A 25940-nucleotide genomic window follows, 5' to 3' on the forward strand; every position below is an offset into this window, starting at 1 on the left:
ATTTGTATAAATGGTTTAACATTTTTCAAAGGTGGGTGAAATGGCAGGACTCACACACCATGAAATTGGAAAAGCTCAGCATAGGCAATGATGTACGCGTGGTGTCCTATAGCATAATTAAATGTAAACTTCCACCAATTACTACTTTTGAGAATGTTGTTCTAGAACATCAATGGATATACAAACCATATAAATGTTGAGATGTTTTTAGGGTTTTATAAAATGAGACATTAATTAGTAATAGAGCACTGCCACTGTAATTACAGTGCCTCCTGAATGCAAAGTCCACTGCTCCCAGGTTTTGTGCTAATCTAGGAGCAGGGTGAGTACCTGCTCCTAAGAGACCCAAACCAGCAGGGATTTCAGCCCTTCTGAATCCAGAATTAAAACCTTTAAATGTTTGGGCTGATTTGAAAAATAATCTGGAAGAGACATACAAATCCTTATTTTCCCCAGTTATTTAATACCTTAATCATTATGTGCCCTGCTAAGCAAGTCTTCCCCACTTCCTGTTGTTCTTGACTTTGCAGGAGACTGCCTGAGAGATTACCCAGGCTCTCCCAGTATTAGACCAAGTTATGATCCAGGTAATCACTTTGTCTGAGCATGGACTACATGCCTGCATGCTGCACTCTACCCCACATATGTCCAAAACTACTCTGGAATCAGGCACTGAATGATATTCAGCACTGGTTTTAAAGCATCTCTGTATTTCATGCCTTGGTACTGCACTGCAAAACAAGCCTTCAAACCAGTACCAAAATACTGAGAGAACAATGGTTTCCCAGACAGGAAGAGGACTGAGATAGACAGGAAAAAGTAAGGATTCAGAGGCAAAATACAAAAGGTTATTTGTACTGGTGTGACAGCATCAGACTGGACTCCAACAATATCATTAGAAGGAAGAATTAAAAACATTTGAATATCCTCAGGTACTTTGCCCAAGCCATGCCAGACTGCATCACCCCCTTTGAGGCTTTTGCAGTGAAGAGGGGGTTTTGTTTGGTTGTTTTGTTTGTTTCCTGATGTCACTCATACTTGGCAGCTCCCCCTGAACATCCACAAAACTGCTCCACCTCCTTCCTTCACTGGGCTCCTGCCCTTTCCTCACCTCTTGTTCACACATCCATCACTTAATTTTCAGTTTGACCATCAAAAGATAAACATTTCTTCTTCCAGAGAACGATTTTATGGCAGAGAAATGCAGACTCTGCCTCTCCTTTTGGACAGACTCCTCCACCTCCCCCACTCCTACCTTGTTGGGACATGCTATGCCCAGCTGGGATTAGCAATGTGATAATTTTACATTTGTCAAACCAGTCTCAGAGTCCCACTTAGCCCATGAAATGAGACTCCTCTTCCCTTCTGTTATTGCCCAACTTTGTAACAGGTTCCAGGGCCAGTGGCTTAGAAGAATTCTGAACCCAGATGCTGCCAAGCCACAGCAGCAGCCCAAGCTTTGTAATTTACCCTTGGCATAGTCTCACCATGAAGCACTTTGGATTCATAATAAAAACAGGAGCTCCAAGCTCAGAGTTTTTGTATGTGCATGTAAGACACAATTCTGAAACATCAACAGAGGGAAAAAAAACAACCCAAACCCAGCTTACCAGCAGATAATCAGAAATCTCAAAAAAAAAATTATTAATGGAAATTCCAGCAAAGAAAATGACTTTGCATATTCCTAATTTTTAAGCACAGAAACCTTCTCAACACTGTTATCTGGAGATGTTGCTGGGTACATAATAAAAACTGTGTGATTTATATGTGTGCATGTGTGTGCAGACACACCTCTCAACACTGTTATCTGGAGTTGTTGCTGGGTACATAATAAAAACTGAGATTTATATGTGTGCATGTGTGTGCAGACACACCCCAAAAGGAGAATGTCTTTGTGTATGCATATAAAATTCATATATAAATAAATACACTTCTTAATTTTATTTAAACTGAATGTGAATATTTCGAGAAGGAGAAGAAGAAGGAGAGTCCTGGAAACTACAGGCCTGTTAGTGACATTTCAGTGCATGGGAAAGTTACGGAGAAGATTATTCTGGGAGGTATTGAAAAACACCTAAAACAATTCAGTCACTGGTCACAGCCAGCAAAGCCTCATGAGGGCAGAGTCCTGCTTATCAAATCTCATTTCATATCATGACAGGGTAACCCACACTGTTGATCAAGGGAAGCCAGTGGATTTAAGGATTTTGGATTTCGATGGAAGTGACACCCATCTAGGTCCCATCTAGGCAGTGCTTTAGCTTCAAGTGAACTTGCTGGGGCTCACGGGTGTGGACTTCACAATCGAAGCTTTCCTGTACATCTTTGAAGTCTGTAAAACTGCAGGCAATATTTGCATACTTAATAAGCTGTGCCTGATGTGAGTGTAGTCCACACACTGTGCCCCAAAACATCTCAGAGGTGAACAGCACTGTCCAAAGATGTTGAATCTGAACACCAGCAAAATTAATTTAATAAATGATCTTTAATGCAGTTTAACCTTAATTAATTTAATGACATAATTATTCTGGTATGACCACATGGAACTTAAATTTGCATTGAAAACTTCAGGATAACATGAAATAAACTGAATATGGCATGACAATAAAGAACTGAAAAAATAATGTACTGATTGCTTCACTCGTTTTCAAATTAACTCAATGTACTCCTGTATTTTTTGGTTTGTCTCTGTCTCCAGTTCCTCACAAAGCACGACTGTGGGATAAGAATTTTGTCAGGGAAGATGGCCTAGACCTGCTGGACTGCATGTATTTTGCATGTAATGAGCTGGAAATTTTTGCCCCACAACTTCTGTCATTTTACCACTTCACTACCCTGTGCTCTTCCACTTCCTGAGGTTTCATTTCTCTCTTGCCCCCATCCTGCTTCTCAGCTCTGTGTTCTCTCTCCTGCTGCTCCCTTGATTCTATCACTCTCCTGTACTCATCCAAGAAGGAATCCCTGTTCTCCTCTACATCCCTGAGCAAGGGACCTTTGTCTCCCCCTGGGTTTTGTAGCTCCTCACCCTTTCTGACACTGAATTCTTTTTTCTATGTCTTGTCTCTCATTTTGTTTGTCTTTTCATATTCAGTTCACAATCTTGTCAGTGCTACAAAAGCGCTTTATTTCTACTCCCTAAGTAGGCATGGAAATTTTCAGGGCTGTATAAATGCATAATAATCAATAATCATAATGACACCACATTAAAATTCAAGCTTACAATGTCAGCAGCTACTGTAAGAGAAGTAATTTACAGAGGTTACATGTACAGAACTTTGCTGAAACTTGGTAAGAGGATTAACTAAAAGAATTCCTTATTGGGAAGTTACTAATTATTTGCTGTGGATAAGTACAATCTAGTATATCATTATCTGAAATTGTTGTGTAAACACTGTGATCTGAACTAAAATCAATCCAACTGAATGGGATGGGATTTGGGTGCCAAGGCACCTAATGCCATCTCCAATGGTCCAGGATATGACACTCAACAGGCAACTACTGCTCCATGTGGAGAATTTCAGGAGCTCCTGTGCCCTCACTGACTGCCCCATGTGGGTTCCTCTCCTACACTGGCATGTCTATAATGACATTCCCCATACATGTTAAGGCAATCAAGTTCCCAGCTTGTGCCCTCAGGTCAGCAGTCCTGATTTCTGAACTGAACTGTGACACTCTAAAACAATCTCCCTAGGAATAGCCTTGAACTCAGCATCACACTGAGATAAAGTGAGGAAGGAGGATTCCTTCGATGTCGACTTTGCAGTTAGTTTGCAATCCCTTTACTCTTGGAAGTGTAAAATTACAGAAGAAAACCAGACTGGAAGTGAGTTAAAGGTTATAAATACCTGGTGTCAGGAGTATGACAGAGGTGACAATCAGCGAGCAGATAACGAGAATAACAAGTAAGGCAATTGCAATTCCTTTCCAGTTCCTTTGAGGAGGATTACTCCCCACCAGCTCCTAGAAACATCAAAAGAAGATGAACATTTAGAAAAGGACACTTAGACAAGGAAAGATGCACAGAATCCAGACAGCAATGTATGTCTGCAGAACTACACCTGGTGACCACGGTGGGTGACGCCCTTGAGCCAAATACAGTTCAGGCTGTTATAATCTATGGTGGCATTAATTGAATTCATCCCAAATAATTATACAGCAAATAAATGCAATGCACCCACAGGTGGCTCAGCAGTGGAACCCACACTCCCCATTACCTCCTGGCACACGGGCACCAGCCCCCATCCCAGCTCTCATCCAAACTCACTCATCAACGCCGATTTCCTACCAACCCTCATTAAGTCTGGGAATGAGGAGCATTACAGTAACCTTCAAGAGACTTTCATAATAAGATGTCAGAGAAGCATACAGGAAGATAAATAATTCACAGGGGCATGCATAGAGATAAAAATCAATAAAGATATCCCCCTGGTGAACTTTCCTGCCTTCCCAGAAAACATGACATCTCCTCAGGGCATGCAGTGTGCACTCCTGGGTTGGTAGGTCTGAGGAATTGAAGACAGGCTTCTTGTCTAGCACATACATTAAATTTAATCACACCCTTAAAACTTCAGAATAAAAGCTCCATCACCACTCACTGATTAGCTCTGACTGCACTGTGGCTGCACCATATGTTCTGCCTACAATGTACACAGCAGCCCTGCTCTCAGGACTGATGTTTTTATGAAGTGCTGCGTTCGCACTCACAAGATCTTAAAAATTTATTGCACTTTCATGTGTTTTGCTGGATTCCTCTTAGCATTTTGCACTATATGTGGTTTCATGCATGCATTGAAGCACCCACAGGAACTGTATGAAATATTAGTGCTCTCTGCTTTTCTGGGAGGCTGAATTCACTCAAGGGATCTGGTCACAGCCAGAACAACTCTGGATGCTCCTCCTCCTTGTGAAACTCATCTATTTAGGTTTTTTTGCCTCATTTCCTTTACTATGAGGGATGGTGTGTCTAAAACAGAGCTGCTGGTACTTCTTTAAAAGTCTATTTTCTTTCCATTTTAAATTTTTGATGAAAACAAAAAGCTGTCTAGTAGACTAAGTTCTTCTGCTATTCAGAGTTTGCTTTACTTCAGTTTCTTATACACAGCAACAAGATTGGAAGAGAGAAGTCAGGCAAACCTCACAGTTTTGTTTTCAGAAGATGCTGGGACATATTTTTTAACCTTTCCCTAGAATTCATTTTACAGAAAAAAGACAATGCCTAGAATCACTTTCTGTATGTTTGGGGACTTAGTCTCTACAAAAGCTGTAAATCTGCAATGGAAAGCCAAGTTTGAGGCATTAAACACCTGATGCACTCCATCATTTATTCTAATTCAGGAAAAGATGAGAGACTTCTCTTCCTTCTGGCAAAGAGGGGTAGAGGTGAGAACACCCCCCCTTCCTTTTCTCCCCCTTGTTTGTACCTGGTTTTCCATATGAATTGAAAAATAATTTATAGTTACTACTGTTACTGGAGAAAAATTTGAAAAGTAGGTCAGGAGCTTTGAGAAATGTAATTTTGGCAACAAGCAAGCAGAATAAATATTTCCATTCCTACAGATTCTTTACCCTAAATATGAATACAAATGTTAATCAATTTAGCCTTCTAACACCATTTTTAGGAAATTGTTACATTCTCCAATTTTCAGGTGATGCAAAAAGACACAAAAGACAGTCTGTGGATTTCCAAGGGAAGGAAAATTATAAATAAGCCAGGGGAATGATGCAGGGCTTCTTAGTAGATGGCAGAAATATTCTTTCTTTCACATCAGGGTACAGGGGGATCTAGAGAGAAATGGAAGAACCGTGGAGAAGCAGGTAAGAAACCCAGCCAAGCCCTCAGAGTGTCTTGGGACAGAGGAAAAACAGTGACAGTGTTACAGAACTGATGGCAACAGTCACAGACCTGAAAATAATCTAACACTGCCACCACAAGTGGTCAGAAGTTTTAAAATTGAAGAAGAAATTAGCTCATGGACTTGAACATCTACAAACCTAGATGTAGTTCAAGAGCTTAATAACACCTTGCATGAAGTGTGATTTTCCCATCCATGAGTCCCAGTGTGACAGAAATACACACACATACTTGAGCGTTCAGGACAGCTGTACTTGCACTGAATCCATTATCAAGTCAATCCCATTAATTCTCCAGGCATTCAATCAATATTTGAGCAAAATCTCAGCAAAAAAAAGCCTGTGAATTTCTAGGGTATCAAGAGGAGGAAAACTATTCATAAGCAAAATATTGGGGTTTAATACACTGCAAAGAAATAGAAAAGAACATTTTCACTTTCTTTTCAAAATTCCATCAGGAAATTTCCCCTGGTAAAAAGGAGAGATAAATGACTTTTCAAAGAAAGACAAACAGCTTTGTTCAGCAGAGCTTTGGAAAGCTGCTCTTTTGTTCTCAGTCATTTGAAGTCCCTTTTGATAGAATCACTTACAGCAAAACTGCAGACACATCACACCATATTCATGACAGCCACCTCAGATTATTCCTCTCTGTATGTCTGTCAGTTCCAGAGGGATGTTGCTGTGCCACCGTGACCATCTTTTACCTCCAGGGGATTACAGCCCCACCTGCCTGTGATACCCCCTGCCCTTGGCAGCAAACCCTCACCCTTCTCTGGGATTTCCCAGCAGCAGGCATCAGCTGCCTGTCCACACGGCTCAGGGGAGCCTCTGCACTTGGGACTGAAGCCAGGAAGGTGTTTAATTCAGCCCTGGGCAGGAACTGATTCAAGCATGTAAATGATGAAATGGCAGCTCAAAGGTGAATTTCCAGCACAGAGCTCAGAGCTGGAATTTATCTGTTCCTGAAATACCCAGCTTGCAGAGATAAACATGGAGATCTAAACTGACCAGCAAGCAGATGCTTTTGTGTTAATCCTAAAGATAGCAAATTTGGGTTTCATACTGAAATCTGAGCATGTGACACAAAAGGAAATAAACCAAGCTCATGTGGTTTCTGCTCTGATGAAAAGAAAATGAAAGAAAACCTTGAAGTCACTCAGCAGTAGGAACCACCTCCTCTCTGCCTCACTAACACATCCTTCTGACCTCTGCAAACAAACTAAAGAACACCCTTCAGCCTGGTTTTCTCCTTCTTTTCCTCTGCTTCTTGTTTTTCACCTCCTTCTTCCTATTACATGAAAACTAAATTGATTTTAGATTTGGAAAGTAAACCAGATGTTTCCACAGGTTTTTACATAAGCACACTTCATTGATGCTGCATATTAAAAACTGCAAATGCTATCATTTACATATTCATTTGTGACTGAAAAACCTGACTAGCCACCTGTGAAGTTGATTTTGGAGCCATTAATCTAGACATCTACATTATTTTAAGACTCTAAAATACAGATCCAAGGTGACATATTTTCCTGCCTGTGAAAGAATCACTGTGTTGACATGTTATGGATGAAGGCTGGATGTGCTCCAACACAAGATGCTGTCAACAAAATTATTCCTGGCATGTTTATTTGAAACCTGCCAAAAGCCTGCCAGCACAGTGGTCATATTACAATAATATAATAGCTTCTTAAAACAACTCATCAAGCACAACTTCTCTTTTCTTTTTTTAATAATCCTGTCTATATGGCTGAAGGACAATATAGACATCACTTGTGAAGTATGGGTATTACTTAATAAAACAAATACATCCTGGACTGAAATCTTTGAAGTATCAGCAGTGAGATAGTCATGGTTGGCCTCTTCGTCTTTTTCAACACAGAGCTGCCACTTTTGTGCAATAACAACAAATCCCAGGTGTGTTACATGAAATGTTACACGAAATATATACAATCCAGATACAGGGGCTGGATTTAGAGGCTCCCTGCAGAAGCAGGTAACATGGAGACTGAGCTCTGGACTCAGACTGGTGTAAATCTGAAGCAAAAGACAAAAGAAAATCCAAGAAATTAATGGGATGAAATAAATCAGGTGCAAGATGTTTTGTTGGCCTCAGAGGTGGCAGGATGGGGATTTATAATTTTGTAATTATAATAATTAATAGTAATTTTGTAGTTTCCATACTCACTACTCTTGCAAGCTCTGTTTCTTGCTTCCTTTTGATTTATTTATAATTTTTGACCTTAAATATTACACTTGTAAAGACAAGAAAGAAAAATTCTTCTAACAAGCTTGTTAACACTTTTAATTGAAAAATGTGTATTATACCTTTCACTCATGCCACCTGGCTCTGAATTAGGACTTCTGCCTGATGAAATGACTGTTGTTCTCAGCAGCTCAGCTTACCAAGTGCAGAACATGGCACAGAACAAAAATAAAATTTTTGTCGGAGACAAAAAACTCCTGTGAAGTTCAGTGGAAAAATAATCTTGTTGTTAATTAGTTCTTTATAATACAAAATTGCAACAAATTATACCTGCTGAATGGTACAACAAATGAGCTGAGGAGTGGGTAACCCATACAGTTATTAGATTATTAACCTTACGTTGCAAAAATGAAACACTAATTGCGATGATAATGGCAGTAAACTAAATGAATTGCAGTGGTTACAGCAGGAGGTTCACAGAGACTCCTGGTTATTCTGCTGATTGATACTGCATTACTGTCTCATCACAATCCTCCTGCCTGGATCCTCCTCTGCTCCCCTACCTTAAACCTAGGATGGAAGTTCTTCATGGGCAGGAATCATTTTTGACATCCCGCTTGGCACAGAGGGAACCTCAGTCACTACAGAATTTAGGAAGTATCACAACACAGATAAACAATAATAAGCATGTAACTGCATCCTTCTCACCTCTGAAGTCAAGCTGAGTTATTGTTGCTTGGGGATATTTTATTTATTTTCTTTCCTTTCCTTCTCCTCCCTACTCGCCTCCCTCCCCTCGGCTGCTGCAGACCCCCCTGGGCTGGAGTGTGATGCAGAATAACAACCAGGGAGACACAGAGCCTGAGCCCCAGGCTACGGAAACTCAGTTGTTCAGGTGCTAAAGGTGACACTTCAGAGTGAGAGGAATAAAAACTTGCTCTGTTTTTACAAATGAGGCATGGCACTTTCGTGGGCTTTCCTGCAAAACCCCAACAGAAATTAGAGGGATAAAACCATCTGCCTGTTGTGGTGATGAAAGACAACTATGTTATGTTTTTCTTCATCTTCTGTTGATGCTTTTACTAATAGGGAGCAATGATTTAAGTAACAGTGAACATCTTTGCTGCCTACTCCCAGCACTGAGAGACAAACCTTCTACCCTGCACGCAGTGCAGCACATTCTCCTGCCCAGCATTTCTGGGAGGCTCTTTTATGAATGCCCTAAAGCCATTCTGTTAGGTTCCATCTCCTCCCACCATTATCTGCAAAGTGCACACAGACAAATGTGCAGAGGCTGGGCACTAATGGCGTGTTTGAAAATGAGTGAGGAAAAGGCTGTACCCGTAACACTCAGCTCCCCATAAATCTAAACCTTGCATGTTTTATGCTTTGGTAGAGCTTTCAGTCTTACATGTTTCTATTACAAAGCCAATAGAAGAAAAGGAATGCCATCTGCATCCCACACACCTCAGTGTAGCTTTAACAGATGACAAGTCTTCCACAGTTTAGAGCAGAAGGCAACAGATCCTCAGTTATCATTGACTGACACAGATCATTGGCTCCACTGGAGCCCAGCCAGTCTGTCAGCTACAAAAGAAACCCAGTGCTGTTGCTGAGTTAAAAGAAAAATAAATCTGTAAAATGATTTCAATACAGTAATATCTGGAATTCCTAGCTGTTTTGGATTGCAGAAATGGATATTTAATAACTTCCCATAATTTTTATAGGCATTTTATAGGCATTATGATGAAATGGTTTTGGATCACCTCCAGACCTTGCAGTACTAAAAGATTAATTTAGCATCTCTGTGTTTTGAACTGGCATTTCACATGAATTTTGCACCCAAATAGAGTTACCACACTGCAACACCCTCCTATGCCCTTATAGCATATGTAAATAAGCACCACTGCCATTTGAAACATTCCCAAATTATTCCTAGTGCTTCAGGGCAGAGTGACTCCATGGAACTTTCAAAATAAATGAGAACCTTGGAACGTGGACTCTGAAATCCTGCCAGAAGCCTGGTCTCAAGGTGACAAAATTCAAGCTGCAAACAGCATCTGAAGCTGTTGACTACGAGTGGTTCCAGTCACAGGCACACTCATATTCTGCCCATGCCCAGGAGGAAGGAGATGGCAATACTGTACCTGTGTATGGCACAGGACATGACTACAGATACTTTTAGCCAAGAACAGTGTTGGCCCTGATTGAATGTCATTTTATTAATCTCCATCACTTCCCCCACCAGTTTGGTTCATTCTGGTGCTGTAACCCAGATGTTTTTATAGCATCTGGCATGGTGGGACTGTAAATCCTCTCAGGGGCCCTTAGCTGCTGCTGTAATTCAAGTCATAATTAAAGACCCATTCCCAGTACTGACAGAGCCCATAAAATCAACAGCATTTCTTTGATTTTATTTCAGTGTTTGATATAAGCACACACATTAACCTGCAAATCATCTCCTGCAGTGAAATATCTGCCACGCCACCAGTAAAACTTGGTTTGATGCTTAGGATTTTATTCCAGAGGAGTCTCTGTGTTGACGAAATCCATGAAAAACCCAAATGCCATAGATTGTACCACTGACCCCAGGACTCCTCTCTGCCTAGCTCCAGTTTTTCCACCACAATGCTCTCACAGCCTGACTCCCTCCAAAGCCAGCCACAGCACACGAGCCCTGAGACAGCTCATACCCATGCAGAGAGCATCTGCAAATAGTGGGGCTGCCAAGGCAGGCCAGGATGGCATCTCCCTACTCTATTTCTTGAAGAATTATGATCTCAAGGAACAGGTAAACAAGCTTTCCTGAAAGATTTGAGAGCTTGGCAAAACAACCTCTCAGCCTTTTTGCCCCCTCTAATTCTAACAAAATGGCATTCTGCTTACATTTGTAAAAAGGCAATTGCAATTTTTAGTGAAACTGTATTTCAGTTAAAAAAACCAGCCAAAAAACATTCAACTTATCACTCTGAACACCAAGAAAGAATTTGTGATAAGGGAAATAGTGAGGTGTTTAATCTCCCTAGGTAGAAAGACAGCATTAAAATTTTTGTTCAATATTGCATTTTATAAATTCCTAGGCTTTTTTATTATTTAGTTTACAAATAATTTTGTTTCTAAATGGTACAGGAAGGAAAACATGAGGCAAACAAAGTTTCATTCCAAATAATTTGCTTGGGAGCAATGTGAGGAAGAGCTATGAAGACAGCCAAGGTTTGAGGTCAGTGTGCTGCAGAGACAGTGGGAAGAGGAATATGAAATCCATATGTAGAGCAAGGGTGGGGGAGAAAATTACACAACTTATTTTTAAGTACCAGTCATTTACAGTTTTGAAAAAGACAAATTGTTTCATGCATGGATGTTTCGAAGACAATGCAGCTGCATAATTCATAATTGTACTAATATTTATATGAAAAGGATACTTGTATTATAATTTTACCTTTAAGGGATAATTTTACCTTTGATTTACTGTTGTTTCTAGGATCAAGTAATTTTTGCTATGTAGGTCTCTAACATTGCAGTATTTAGCCAAGATTTTAAATGGAGGTATGGAAAGAATATTCTTCTCTGATACACACTTTAACTGAGTCAAACAATGGAAAAAGAACATGTAAGTGTGGGCCTGCATTTTACACAATCCTTTTAGATGAAAAGACATTAGAAGCCGTGAGAGCAGGATCCAGAATGGAGGCTCTTCTCTCCCAGCTAAGTGGCTTTCTCCCCAGTCTCACAGCCCAGAGTGTTTGCTTAGTCTCTGTCCCTTTAGTCTCATCTCTTGAAAATTTAATTCCTTATTTCACAAGTGAATACAAACCAGTAAATAAAGTCACCCAAAATCTGCTCTCTTGTCCCAGGGGTGATTGGCTGTGTTCATCTCTCACCCAAAAGCCAAACCCTCGATACTGGAGTGCAGCACAACCCCACCACGACTACTTTAGCAAAACAAACCCACTCTGTACACCAACCTTTCCTGCAGCATTCCTGGGACAGTCCTGCTATAGTGGGCCAGAACCACACCTGGGAGCACACTGACAAGCCACACCAGTGAGCACCTGTGCTCGGTCCCCATCACCCCTCTTGGTTACCTCATCACAGAAATGCAGCCCTGAACTCCATCAGTATCCCAAATCCAAACCCTTTGCGTTAGTCCCCAAATCCCCCCGAGTTGTGTAATTCTTACAATTAAGGAAAACCTTTTGCTTGAGCCCACACTATTACTCACACAGAAGTAAAGAGAAAGAGACACAACTGCAAAAGAACAGATGTTTTATATATTTTATAATGCTGACTATTTGTTTCTGGCCAGCAGTGACCTGTGCTGCCATCCATGGGCATCACTTGGATGATGAGGCAGGAGGCAGAGTCCACAGGCTGTGAAATGTTCTCAAAGTAGCTGAGAGACACCTCACTTCTCCCAGTGGGATTTGCTTGGGCATTTCTCAGATATTCTTGAACCAGAAACCACTTCATGGATATCCTGATTTGATGTTCATGAAGTGTTTTTTTATTTTTAAAGTTTAAATTTCCCCAGGCCCTTGTCCAGCACTATTTTAGGACAACTGTGGTTTGAAGAATTACTGCTCTTTGAAGGGTGCTAGGACTCTTGGCATGAAATGCCAGCAGTTGGCTCAGCACTGATGCTGCTGTCAGGAAAAGCGACTCCAAGGTCTCCAAAGGTTTGTGAGTCTTATGCTTGGTCTGTTTTAATTGATTTGTGTTTTTGCTAGGGTTCGCACAGCACACTACAAGGCTTTGCAAAGTTGTTTATTTTAATTTTCAGAACTTTCTGGTTGACAGGAAACACAACCAACAAACATTAAATCATTTTTCCTTGGGGAAGCAAGATGCCAAATTTCCCATACTGAGTTAACTGTGGCACAACACCACAGCAGCGTGACTCCTTGTATAGAAAGAACACTTTTGTTGCTCATTTTTCATTTGAAGGAGTTATCCTTATTTCAACACAATTCTGAGATTCAATAAGTAAATTAGAAGGAAATGGAAACACCCACATTGTCACTCAAAACAGTAATTAAATAAAAAGAAGCAAAACTGATTGAGACATAAGTTACAATTTTTTTTTCTCTTGGTGGTCTTCTATCATTTTATAGGGTCACTGCCACCAGGGCCAACAGCAGTAAAACCAATGCATTATGACAATCATTTCTAATCTCCCTGAACAATTTGTGTTACCATCCTAGGAGCACTGACAAAAACACCTCTTCTCCTGAGTCATGAAGGTGGTTTATTGAAAAATGCAGGGATATTATTGGAATAAACTGGCTGCAGGATTTGAAAAGAGAAAAATCCCTCATGCAGACTCAATGACTTATGTGTGACAGCTTTATTGCCTCCCATGGCAAAATGTCACAGAGATGGTAAAGAAAAAAGTGTCCAAGAAAGACGTTTCTTCTCCACACCTCACCAACCTGTTATTACCACAAGAAGCAGGGTTTAGGCTCAAAGCCAGCAGGCAGAGCCATGGCCACATTTCCCTACAGAGATCAGCAGAGCTTTGGATCAATTTGTGATCTAAACACACGTTATAAAGTTCCTCTGTCTTCACCTCCCTGCCCATCTCACTCATTTGGCAATACTTAAAGACATCCTGAACTTGTGATGCTGCAATGAACCTTCCAGCACAGACCTCCCTACCCAGCACCCAGTCTGAGCCCTCGGATGTGGTGCTGCAAACAGCACATTGCACCCTGCACACCCTCAGAGCTCCTCAGGTCCTTAATTCCCTGCGGCTGCACCAGGATTCTGGCACAAGGATACTCCTGAGGACCTTTGCCTTGGTGCCTTTCTTCACCTGATCCAAGTTAAAAGATAAAACTCCTCAACAACTAATAAAAGAGCTCAGAAGTGAGACATGGAGCACAGACAGTGAATGACAGGGGCTGGAATACTGGCATTTTTAAAGATAGATGAGCATTAGCACAGCCAGGAATTCATTTACCATGTGAAAAATCTATTCAGAGCAAAATGGGAACTCTACCAATTAATACACTTCACAGGTGTATCTCTTCAATAAGCAGAGTTACAGGGATCATTTTTCTTTGACACACACCATAAGGGAATGAAAAGGTTAATGTAGTGTATGTGAGAGCATTTTTAAAAATCAATTTAAGGGAATTTTGTCTGCTGTAAATTATGCTCTGGCACCAGGGAAAGCCATCAAACTCAAATTAACAAAAGGAACAAAAGAATTTAATCTAAAACTACATTATGATTGTATTGCTCATTGGTGCACACAAAAAAAGCAGCAACATACATTTCATTTTTACCTCCTTTACTTACAAAAAGGCTATTAAAAGTGAAAAATAATGGTGAATCATAATTAAAAGCAGGACTCTCCCTCCTACCAGCCTGTAAAGCACAACATTTTCTGTAATGCAATATAAAGTCATTTTGCTAAGGAAACCCATTTGTCAGCTCTCCTCCCATCACCAGACTGTGACCCCTGTTCCTCCTCCTGCACACACTTCTGTCATCTCAGAAAAAGCAGGGTTTGGCTTCTGAGCTCCAGACTTCCCATTCAGTGAGACCTGATGCTGGCCTTGCTGCAGGTGAAGGTGTGAAGCTTCACTGGGCTCATGGCACCTGTCTAGAAGACCTGAAATAGTTTTCAGGTTTCCACTAATTTTAACTGGCAGAAGAGCAAATGTCAGCTGAAATCCTGTTTTTTTCAAGAGATCCAAAAGAGTTCCTGTAATTTCATGGCACTGCCACAGGCTGTCCACTCCCCATCATCTGGCTTACAAGCTGTGGACTCCTCTCCTCCTCACAACTATACACAGGTGTCTTCTCTACATGGAGAGGACACAGAGCATGACAGTGACATTCACTCTCAAAGCCACAATCAGAACGTTTCTTTGAAGTGACACAGCCCCACACCATGTTTCCCAAAATTATCACCCATCACAGCCCTTGTGCTTTTCTCAAGTGACATTTGCTGTCACCAAGCTCAGGAATTGAAAGGTGGCACTGAGGACTGCAAGATTTTATTCAACGGAATGAAGAGAGGACCTGACACAAATGATCTGTGCTCTTCTGTTGGCTGCTGTGCTGGTTGCCAAAAGATAGCACAGCACAGTGAAGGACTAGACAGATCCTGTGAGCTGCTCAGGATAAATTATTATTGTTTATTTTCCTCCCATGGAATTGACATAAGTACCCGCTTTGTTCCCCCTGTGTATTCAACAGCTTTCCACCACTGGAACTTCCCTCTGTGGAGAGCAGATAATGGTCAGTGTAAAAAATCTCAGTTATTTATCTTCGTTCATTGCCATATGAGGAACAGAGCACAAGATTGTTTTGCTCTTGGCATTTTTAGCCCCTGGAGTATCCCCCACATTGAGTATCAGACTCCACATTTCCCTCCCTGTGGGATTTTCCACCTCTACTTCCAGAAATTCTTCATCTGTTGGTAAATAATGGCAAGACTATATGACTAAACATAACTGTAGTTTTTGTTTCTGATGAGGGTGCTATGGACCATTTATTCCCTACTCTTACAGTTGGTTTGATCTATCAGTGAAGGGACTATCAAGTAGTACTGTTGGCTGCCAAGATAAACCACAAGTTAAAGAAACCATTTCACCTAAAAATTGAACACAGGAAAGAAAGGGAGCCATGGTAGTAGAAAAATTATAATAATTTTTATTACATTAATTTGGACAGGGGGTGTGAGGGAGCAAGGGTCAAAGAAACCCATCCAAAACCAACTTGGCTTGTGCAGATTCATTCACTGCTTTGTATTGCTACAGCAGTGAAGTATATATACATATATATGTGTGTGTGTATATATATATATGTAGATATATATATCTAGAGATAGAGATAGATAGATAGATAGATAGATGATAGATAGATAGCTAGATAGATAGATAGACAGATAGAAAGACACAACTTTTTCTCTGCGTGTCTTGTCATGGGAAAGCAGACTTACCCTTTACACACACTTTGTGCAAGAAGTCATTTCTTTTTCACTCAATATTTATCTCCTTTGAAATGTGAAATATAGTGTCATTCCATATGCTGAGTGGAGCTGGGCTTTGGCTTCTCTGGAGGAGTAGCTCACAGGTCAGTAGCTGCTCCTCCCCATCGGGCAGCAGTGGAGAACAGCATATTCACCACCTCACCTAATCCTTTCCCCATATGGTCAGGGACTATGACAAGTGAATAATTAATTAAAATATGTCTGATCAGAAGTTCAAAAGAATCAGAGGAATTGAAGTAAATGCCAGTGGCTTCTTTTTTATTTTTTTTTCCCCATTTTCTTTCTTTTTTTGCCATGGCCTTCATTGGGTTCACAGGGAATAAAAAGGCCCTTAGAGGTTGTGTATTCCAATATCCTGGAGATGTTCAAGAACAGGTTGGATGGAGCTCTGAGTAACTTGGTCTAGTGGAAGGTGTCCCTGCCCATGGAAAGGGGATTGGAACAAGGTGGTCTTAAAGGTCCCTCCCAACCCAAACCATATCCTAAATCTGAAAGCTCCCCCCCTGCCCATTTGTGCTCCTGACAGAATGGTGGCTGTTGGTGTCATGTACCTGCCCTGAGCCTCCCAAAGCTCACGAGGGCACCTTTGTTTGGAGCACGGACCTGTCTGAGAGCTGGAGAGGGCCTGGGGCAGCCAGTGCAGCCACAGGGTCCTGGGACCCCAGAGAGACAATTTAGAGCTATGACTTGTGACAGTGACTGCAAAGCTTTCATTTACTTTTTAGTGGAAGGATGGAGGAGAAAAAAAAAATGTTTTATGTCCTTTCCTTTTTAATAAGAAATATCTTAAGACTGCACCTTAGTGCCCAGCTGGGTTATTGGAATATCAAAGAAGTAGCACTGAATTTTTTTGTATACAGTACTTTGTCTTTTAAAATATTGTCTTATAATGTAAAATGAAAAAAAAAAAAAAAAACTTATGCACAGGAAAACTCACAGCAAACTAATGGGGCTCTACAAACCTAGGATTGTTCTTTTTTTCCTCATTTTATTGGAATTTATTCAAAAACATAATCAGAATCTAGCTCATTCTCTTACATAACCCTCTGTGAAGGACTCTTAAAATTCACATCAACAGCATTTCATTCCCACTTTTCCCTTAATTTCCATTTTGTTTAATGGCTTCATCACCATTTATTTGTGATTTTGGGGTTGTTTTTTCCCCTCTTGTGAGAGAGAATAACCTCTCCTGGGTAATAAGACAAAGAGTTGGAAGCTGTTTGCTTCTGTTATGCTCCTGTAAAAAATGCATGAAAAAAAATCCTTTACAGGGAATAAGCCCAGTTCTATTTCTTTTTTTCCCTGGGGTCTGGTGACACAATTCCAGCAATGCCAAGTCCAGCTGCAAGTGCCATGTGAGGAGGTGCTCTGAGTTCCACCACTGCACAGCCCACCCCCTTTGCAGGCTGAAGACGAAGAGTGCAAAATAATCCACCTTCCAAGGCCCTAACAAGATCCTGTGCTACAGCCTGTACCATGCCATCAGCTTCTAGAACAACAAAAAATGCCCAGCACAGACAGAGAAAAAATAGCTGGAGGCTTCAATGAAATTTCTTTGTGAAATTACAGGAGGTAATTAACATTTGTCCTATAACTTTTCAGTGGAAATGAGAACATTTACCATCCAGACAGGAAGTCATTTTCTCCCATGGGCATGAAAGTCATCTTGAGATAATCCTGATCCTTTAACAAGAATTCTGAACTCAAAAAAATCTCAAAAGATGGGCCTATGAAACTTCTGTGCTTGGGTTTATGCTCAGCGTGGACTTCACAAGAGCCTCTCATTTTATATAGCATCCACACTTATATATCTCTTAATTATAACGCTACATTTTCATTTACATTAGGCCTTATAATAAGAATCAAAATTCCTCAATCAGAAAATGCACCTCCTGCAAAAGAAAAAAAAAATTAAAAAATTTGAAGACCAAATGAGAGAAATGGTTGAAAAAAGTTTCATTTTTACAGACTACTTCATGCTTGCACTAGTTAATTTTTCTGATTTTGAACTAATCTCTCTTCTTATCAGCTGGTCACTCCATGGTAGAAGTGAACCATGTAGGGGGGAGCCCATGGTGTGGATCCAGTTTTTGATCCAGTAATGGACAACTTATTAACCTCCCTCAGTCTCGATGCTGATCCCCAAATCTGCATCTTCCTGCTTCCTCACTGGTTTGTGGCTTTTGCTGCCACTCTTTGGACAATATTTTTTCCTTCCACAGTATGAGGAGATGAAACACCCTCACCCAGAATAGAGTTTTTGGGTAATGTGGAGGGTTTACTAGGTCATCTATGCAAAATATTTGGGCAATTGCATCAAAAGCAGGGTTAAGTTGTTAAAAGCCATTTAGGTTCTTGACTGCCCTCAGTTTCCCTGCAGGCAAGCCTCCCAAACATCTGTGAAGACTGATGTCCCGTGCCTAAGCACCTCTCCATTTGAGTATCATTTAAAAACCATCTTCCTTTCCTCACATACAGAAAAAAAAAAAAAATCCCCCACAATAATTTTGAGCTGGGGGAGCAGCCTTGAAGCTGAGGTTTGCTGTGTGGGGCACAGAGAAGGGTGCAGCTCCCCTGATTTCTGCTCAGCAGGACAGGACAGAGCTCTCTCTTGGCAGCAGCACCCTCTCTGAAGCTGTGCCAGGTAACCAAACACATCCTGAGCTGCAGCTGGTCTCACATCTGTGCCCAGGGGCAGCACGGCTGTGGTGTGACCAGCAAGGGGGGATGTAAGGGCAGAATTCCCAGAAAGAGGAGCAGGAGGTAACACCTAATCAGCTGTTTCCATCTTGTCAGGACAGGAGCATTTGAACCTGGCTTAGAGAGCATCATCAGGTGTGCTGCCTTTTACCTGCTGCTCTGCACAGCGAGATGTAATCCCAGTGCATTTTATTAACTCCACTTATGCTGCATGAATGGACACCACACAGAGTTCCAGCTTGCTGCTTTCACTTAAAATTATTAAAACATTTGATGCAGAGGGAAGCAGAATCCCTTTTCCATCACAAACTGCCTGAGCATCTTTCACAGAGCCTGATTTGGAAGAGGATGCAAGAGGCGGGGATGCTTGGTCTGCCTGCTGATGGGGAGCACACTTGGAATCAGCCTCTGGAAAAATGCTTCCCATGTCCATTAGGGATGACATTTACCTTAGTCCAGATGTCACTCATCACCCTTTGTGCACCAGTTAAGCTCTGAGCTCAGAGGGAGGGTGTGTGGTGTATGATGATGTTCCAAACTGCAAGCGTCAGTCATGTGTGCATGGACACAATTTTTAAAATATATATATATATATAAAGGGAAATGTGGGCAATTAAGCAAAGGAATAGAAAATAGGTAACTTCCAGAAAAAGTAAAATGTGACTATCATAATTAGGCTTTGCTTGTCAGTCAATGTTTCATTAAGTAATTGCACAACGTGCCTCAGAGTATTGTTGATTTCTTCATACAAATAAAAATTTAACACTGTACATTATGGGCTGCTTCTAAAATCACTAACTGTATTTATTACTTTACTAGGTCTTTTTGGTACAAATAAAGAAGTGCTGCTGTCAGTCAATGCATGATCCTGCACAATGCCTTTTCTCTCTCCTTTCTCACAGGACATCTCCTACATTCCTTTCACTCTCCTACATCTACAGGGAAAATATTGCCAGGAAAGGGCAGTGGTTTCCTTTGGCCCCACATGCCCACAGGCTCAGCTGTAGATGAATTCATGAAAAGCATTTAATAGGATACTTTTCTGTAACCATTCAGAGTTGTGTTCAAGTCCCATGTATGTCAGTGTAAATGAGTATTTCAGCACTTCCTAGACTTTTTGGTGTATGACTTCCCAACACAAACATTTGCTCTGCAGAGAAAGACCCAAGATCCAACATAGGTGTTTAAACAGGGTTATCTTTCCCTGGCAGGGGGATGCCTGCCCTGTGCACAACTCCTGCAGCACCTCCCTGCAGCACCCAACCCTCCCTGCACAGCGTGGGGACCTGAGCCCAGCTCTTGGGTGTCTGTCTCAAAGAGGATCTGGCCCTTAATTAGGAAAGGAAATTAAATATTGTAGTGTTCCACACGTGTGGTGGGTTGACCTTGACTGGATGCCAGCCACCCACCAAAGCCACTCTATCATTGCCCTCACAGCTGGACAGGGGAGAGAAATTTTAACAAAGGGTTAATGAGTTGAGCTATGGATAGGGAGAGGTCACTCACCAAACACCATTGTGGGCAAAAGAGACCCAGCTGGGGGACATAAATTGAATTTATTACCAATAAAACCAGAGCAGGATAATAAGAAATAAAATGAGTATTTAAATCTTAAAACTACCTTCCCCTCACCTCTCCTTCCTCCCTGAGCTCTACCTCCTCCCTGCAGGCAGCACAGGGATGTGCTTGGCCAGTGGTGGATCTGTCCTGGAGCTGCCTGGCATGGGCTCTGCTGGACATGGGGGAAGCTTCCAGCAGCTTCCCACAGAAACCACGCCTGCAGCCCCCCCTAACAAAACCCAACCTCTCAAACCTAACACAACACACTAATGGCTCGAGAGCATAAATTATATTTGACATAATATATTAAAGAGCTCATAAAACTTCATCACCATGGCAGAATATATCCTGTGTTTTCCTGCTTTTTAATAATTCTAATAAATCAGATAAAAACTACACCACAATATACCATTACAAGAGAAGATTATCAGGAGCATAAAAATGAGAAAAACAGGGTGCTACCACAAGGTTGGTTGGGACAGAAAGGTTGGGACAGAAAACAAGGAACAAAACCCAAAAACTTCAATTAAATTTCTATATGATTGATGATGTAGATTTAGCCACTCCATTACAGAAGCAAACCAATGTGAGTTTCCTTGCCTTGCTTTAGCCTGCATCTCAAGGGAGCTTATAAATAGTTAAACAGTTATATCAGAATTCATCAGTTTTTAGAGAAAAATTAAACCTCAGCATTGATATCTGTGATATAATGACTTACAAGTCACTACATAATTAATCTTGATATTAACTGCATGCACTTGTGATATATGATTTATTATGGGTTTTTAATCTAAATTCTTCTAAGGCCACTGCCTCATGCACACACAATCTAATAACTTCCAATGCAGTAGCAGGTGCTACTTAATAATAAAGACATTAACATATTTGAAAAAAAAATACCTCTGTCAATTGCTCATACTGTGTTTTCACTTCTCCAATGGACTTGATAGTGATTAAAAACTAATCTGGAAATACAGATCTTGTACTTCCATCTTCATCCTTACTCCCCTTTTCATCATTTTTCGCACTGAATTTTTCTTGTTTCAGAGCCATTTATATAAATGTAGTTTCACATACCTACACCCTTAAAGGTATTCAGGGAGAGTAACATGTGAATTCTCTATTGCTGCCTCTGTTTCGATTGGGAGTGCTCAGAGGGGATTAAGCATTTCAAGAGGCAGCTCATTCAGTTTGACTAACAAGGCTCTTCTGGACGATGCTCTAATGCACTGTAGGATACAACCATTAGTTTTGTTTTGGTTTGCACCTCTAAATTGTCTTTCCTCCTACTTGAATGCCAGCTGCCCTCAGACCTGTGGTTCCTTCCTCATCAAGGCAGCTATCAGAGATAGTGCCTGAGACAGACAGAGAGGTGCTCACTTCTCTTTGAGGAATGCTTTCAGAGAGAGCTAAAAGGGAAAGCCCAGCACATATCAAATATGTTGAAAAATGCTTGAAACTAAATGCAAAATAAAAATATTCCTGCAGCAGCCACGAAGCATATGTGGGAGCAAAATGTAGTTACCATAACTGACTACAATTGACCACAACAGAAAAATAACTATTCAGAAAGGATATTTCCTATATTAACATCACTTCTTTACACCATTCTCAGATATTATCCCTCCTCAGACTATTCATTCCTTTACGGGTTCCTCCAAATTCAGCTAGCCTCTCAGTGAGGTAATGGGATGATTGGATAAATTAGCAATTACCAGGATTTCCTGCAGCTTCCAAAGAAGATGGTGATGCTTGGGTTGGCATTGCCCCGAGAGGGTGAGATGCAGGCATTAGATATACTCATATACCCACCACAAATAAAAGAGAATTTACCACTAGTGACTATCTAGTGCTACCTAGCGCCTAATAACCGGATTTTCAAATTCTCTTCAGTCTTGGCAGTGGACAGTAAATGTTTTCATCACAACTATGACCTCCCTGTGTTAGAAATTGTCCTGACATTACTTGTAAAGGGCTTAATTAGAAGAAGCAATGTTGACCTTAAAGCCCCTGTTAAGCAAGTCACTGCTGACAACCTGAAATGTTTCAGCATCATTAGTGCACCTCTGACACAGCCAGCAGACAAAACGCGCGACATTCTCCGAAATTTTTAAGGTGATTCTACCAACCCTGCGCATAAGAAAGGGTTTTTGGAGTCTTCCTCTATATATTTCCACAATGTCAAAGAGTTAATTTGTTAATACAAACCAAATACATGCTAATCAGGATCTATTTCAGGAAGCTTTGTCTTTTGCTACCTCATCCTCCCTCCAGGCAATGCCCTGCAGCAGATTCACACCTGAAAATTCAATATTCTGGCCACAGCAAAAAGCAGCTACGCTCACCATATGTTAACTGGTTAAAATAAGATCCTTGCACACATGTGATGTGATGTCCTTTGAAGCAGGCAATGAGTTAACCCAGGGAGGCAGAAGTTGGTAGTGAGCACAGCACCCAAGTCCAAGCAGGTGACACAACCTCCCATTGCTCCCCTCCCTAGCAGGGTTTTGCGCTCACACACAAAAACTGGGCTCTGTGTGCCACAGCTGCTCTTTCAAGTGAAAACGCACGAGCTTCCCAAATTGCTGGGAAGTCCAAAGCCAGACCCATGCTAAGTTAACAGCTGTTTGCACATGGCACCCTTAGAAAGGAGCTTGCTGTGCTGTCACTGCAAATAACAGACAATTGCTTTAGTTTGGTCTTCCATAATCATTCCCATCAATGCCTCAGAGTTTAAAGATCTAATCCTGTCTGCAAAATTCAATTAGACTTTGCAAGACAGAAAAAAAAAAAAAAAAAAAAAAAAGATTTGTCGTTAAAGTTTTAGATAAACAGATCCCAGCTAAGGTCAAATCTGCACTGCTACTCCTGTGAATTTCAGCATTAAAGAAAATCAATATACTGTGTCATATTCCTGTAAAATATTATCTGCAGTACCACTTGTTTTCTCATTTGTGCATGAAGTTAAAATTTAAGTCCAGTTTTCATTGACTGCTTATTTGCTATAAATATTAAAGAAAATAGTAAAAGGAGAATCACCTTCTACACCTGCATGTTTCTTTTTAGAATAGGTGGCCAAGTAATGCCCTGACTTTAGAGTGACACAGGAGGCAGAGTTCTGAACAGCCACCCAAAGGGAGGCAGCCCAGTAGCACCTGTCTTTTATTAATCCAACACAGAGTGCAATGCTAATTTGTATTTGCAATCAAATAAAAATTATCCAAGCTACATTTGCACTTTCTATATTTCCTTTTCTTGTTTTTTCTGCTTTCAGGGGTACCTCATTGTGGGGGGCAAAGAAGAAGTTTTGAGGGAAGGAGAGAGTTGTAAATCGTCCTCTGACTGGTGGTGTCTTACAAACCCCAAGTGCAGAGGAGGCACAACTGGGCTTTTCTCTCTCTTCTGTATGTCAATAAATGTTAATTTTATCAGACTACAAGGTGATTTTCAAATTCCTGTTGATTTAGTAAAGAACTTAGGTGCTCAGCACTTGCAAAAACATTGCTGTTTCAATAGACACCTTCAGGCAGATTGAGGTTTTTAACCTGAAGAGTCAACATTTGCAGTTCTCCAGCAGGATTACCTGGGCTCTCAGGGCAGGTACATCCCTGTACATCTCAACTGCTCTGCAGGATGTGCTAACCTGGATCCTTGCCTGGCCCCTATAAATGTACCTATATAAAATTTGTTGGTGGAGATGTGAGGTTCCTGCAAACTCAGGAACAGATCCTTAATGAGCCAGGAAGTAAGGAAAAAGCTCTTTTATATTTCTATTTTATTGAACGTTCACTCTGCTCTCACACATTTCTGGGATGCTTTTCAATGTGAACTTTACTCCAAGAGCAATCTGATAAGTTCCTAAAAAACTGACAAGAAAATCTTGGGGAAAAGAATAAAAACCAGCTTTTTTTTCTTCTTCTAAAATATTTAATACCTGGAACCTGTAAAGAATTGTTGAAGATCTGCCAACATTTCCAACGATTTTCAAAGTCACACCATTTTTAGTTGCTCCAGAACTGCTGATATCAGCAAGCATGCCCTTCTAAATAATTTATTGGCGTTTCTACATAAATTAGATACTTAAAGGTGAAGATGCCATGAACCTTGTGGAGGCTGAGTGCTCACTACATGGACTATAATCCATCAACCCAACAGACAGATTTCCAAACTGGCTTAAACCTCAGCAGGCTCGCTGCTTGGAAATAGTTCAAGGACTCCAGAGACTGCAATACGCTCTTGAAATGTCACTTGCAGTAAAAGCACATTCTACACAAAAATAAATCACCATAAAATAAGGTAGAAGCCTCAGAGAGTTATAAATTGATCATTTAAATCATAAGTTTGTTACTGCTCACAAAAATAAGAAATGCAAAAAATATGTTAACTTCAGCTAAGGACCATGTATTACAAAACACAGGGCAAAACCATCAGCTAAAACACATATTTGCATAAAGTTAAATCCTGCACTAAAACACTTTAATCCTGTCTATCAGTTTATAAAGTCACCATGAACTTTTTTTTTAAATCCCCAAAATAACCTATATAACTCTGGTTTGCAAAATTTAGCTACTGGAAGATGTTATGTTGGCATTTCACCTGTAATTACCTTATTTATAAAGGCTCCAGACTGCAAAGAAGGAAATAATCTGAACAAGAGGGTGGATGATATTTCAAGAAGAATGCTGGGGATGAGAAACTGATGAAAAAAAATGCTTCCCCTAGCAACTAGCAGATAAAAATCTTAAACCTTCAGAATTTGTTTTTAAATGAAAAAGGGAAAAAATTATCAAAGAAAGAAAGCTCCCTTCCTGGCTATAGAATCACTGCAGCCAGGGGTGTGTTAGATCCATCATTTGAATGGATCATTGAAATATATTTTTAAGAAGGGGTAAGAAAAGCCATGAATTAAATGCTAAAGGGCATGTAAAGATGATAAAAAGCAGTATTTTCATAAGAAAACAGGAGTGGTAGGAGTGGTAAAGTCACTATTTGAGATACAACACAAACTGATGCCTCAGGTTTTAATTTTTATATTTTTCACATTCTGTACTGCTTTAGTGTGTATTTCTGAGCTTCATACGAGGGGATGGTGAGCTCTCAGCACAGAGCAGGGAGACAAAACAATTCCTGCTCTAGCTGGGGACCAAGGACAAATGATCCAAATCTCAGGCCCAAGAGCACAAACAGCGTGGGCTGGAGAGAGAAAAACAAGCAGGATGGGACTGCATGGGCTAAAGCTGTAATGGGACAATTAACTCCAATATGCAAATGGACCAAAACTTATAAAAGTGAGAGAACCCGTGAGCGCTCATGCATTTTGTGACTATTTTGGTTCATCTTGGTGCAGCCCTGGCTGGGCTCTTGTGCTGCCCAAGGTGGATCCATTGAGGATTTTAATAAATCCCTACTTTATTCTTTAATACCATCTAGTCTTTGTTCTAGGTCAGCCTTTACAAGGCATCAAAACAAGACTGAACAAGACTACAATGGAAATAAGCACGTCAATCAGTACAAATATCTCAAGCCATTAATTTGAAAAAAGTAAAAAAAAAAAAATATATATATATATATATAATCAGGAACTCAAAATAGTTATGAAATCAATAGTAATGGCCTAAAAGTCAC

General features: G+C 40.6%; 1 protein-coding gene across 1 annotated transcript in view; it reads right to left on the minus strand.

Moving 5' to 3' along the window:
• The window catches only part of DPP6 (dipeptidyl peptidase like 6), a 398916-nt gene that overhangs the window by 162726 nt on the left and 210250 nt on the right, over nt 1-25940 (minus strand). The window contains exon 2 of the mRNA XM_041408558.1: nt 3846-3960. Coding sequence (XP_041264492.1) covers nt 3846-3960 — 115 coding nt within the window. The remainder of the gene's footprint in view (nt 1-3845; nt 3961-25940) is intronic.

The sequence above is a fragment of the Onychostruthus taczanowskii genome, unplaced genomic scaffold, assembly GCF_017590055.1.
Source record: "Onychostruthus taczanowskii isolate IOZ18803 unplaced genomic scaffold, ASM1759005v1 scaffold3, whole genome shotgun sequence".
NCBI classification, from domain to species: domain Eukaryota; kingdom Metazoa; phylum Chordata; class Aves; order Passeriformes; family Passeridae; genus Onychostruthus; species Onychostruthus taczanowskii.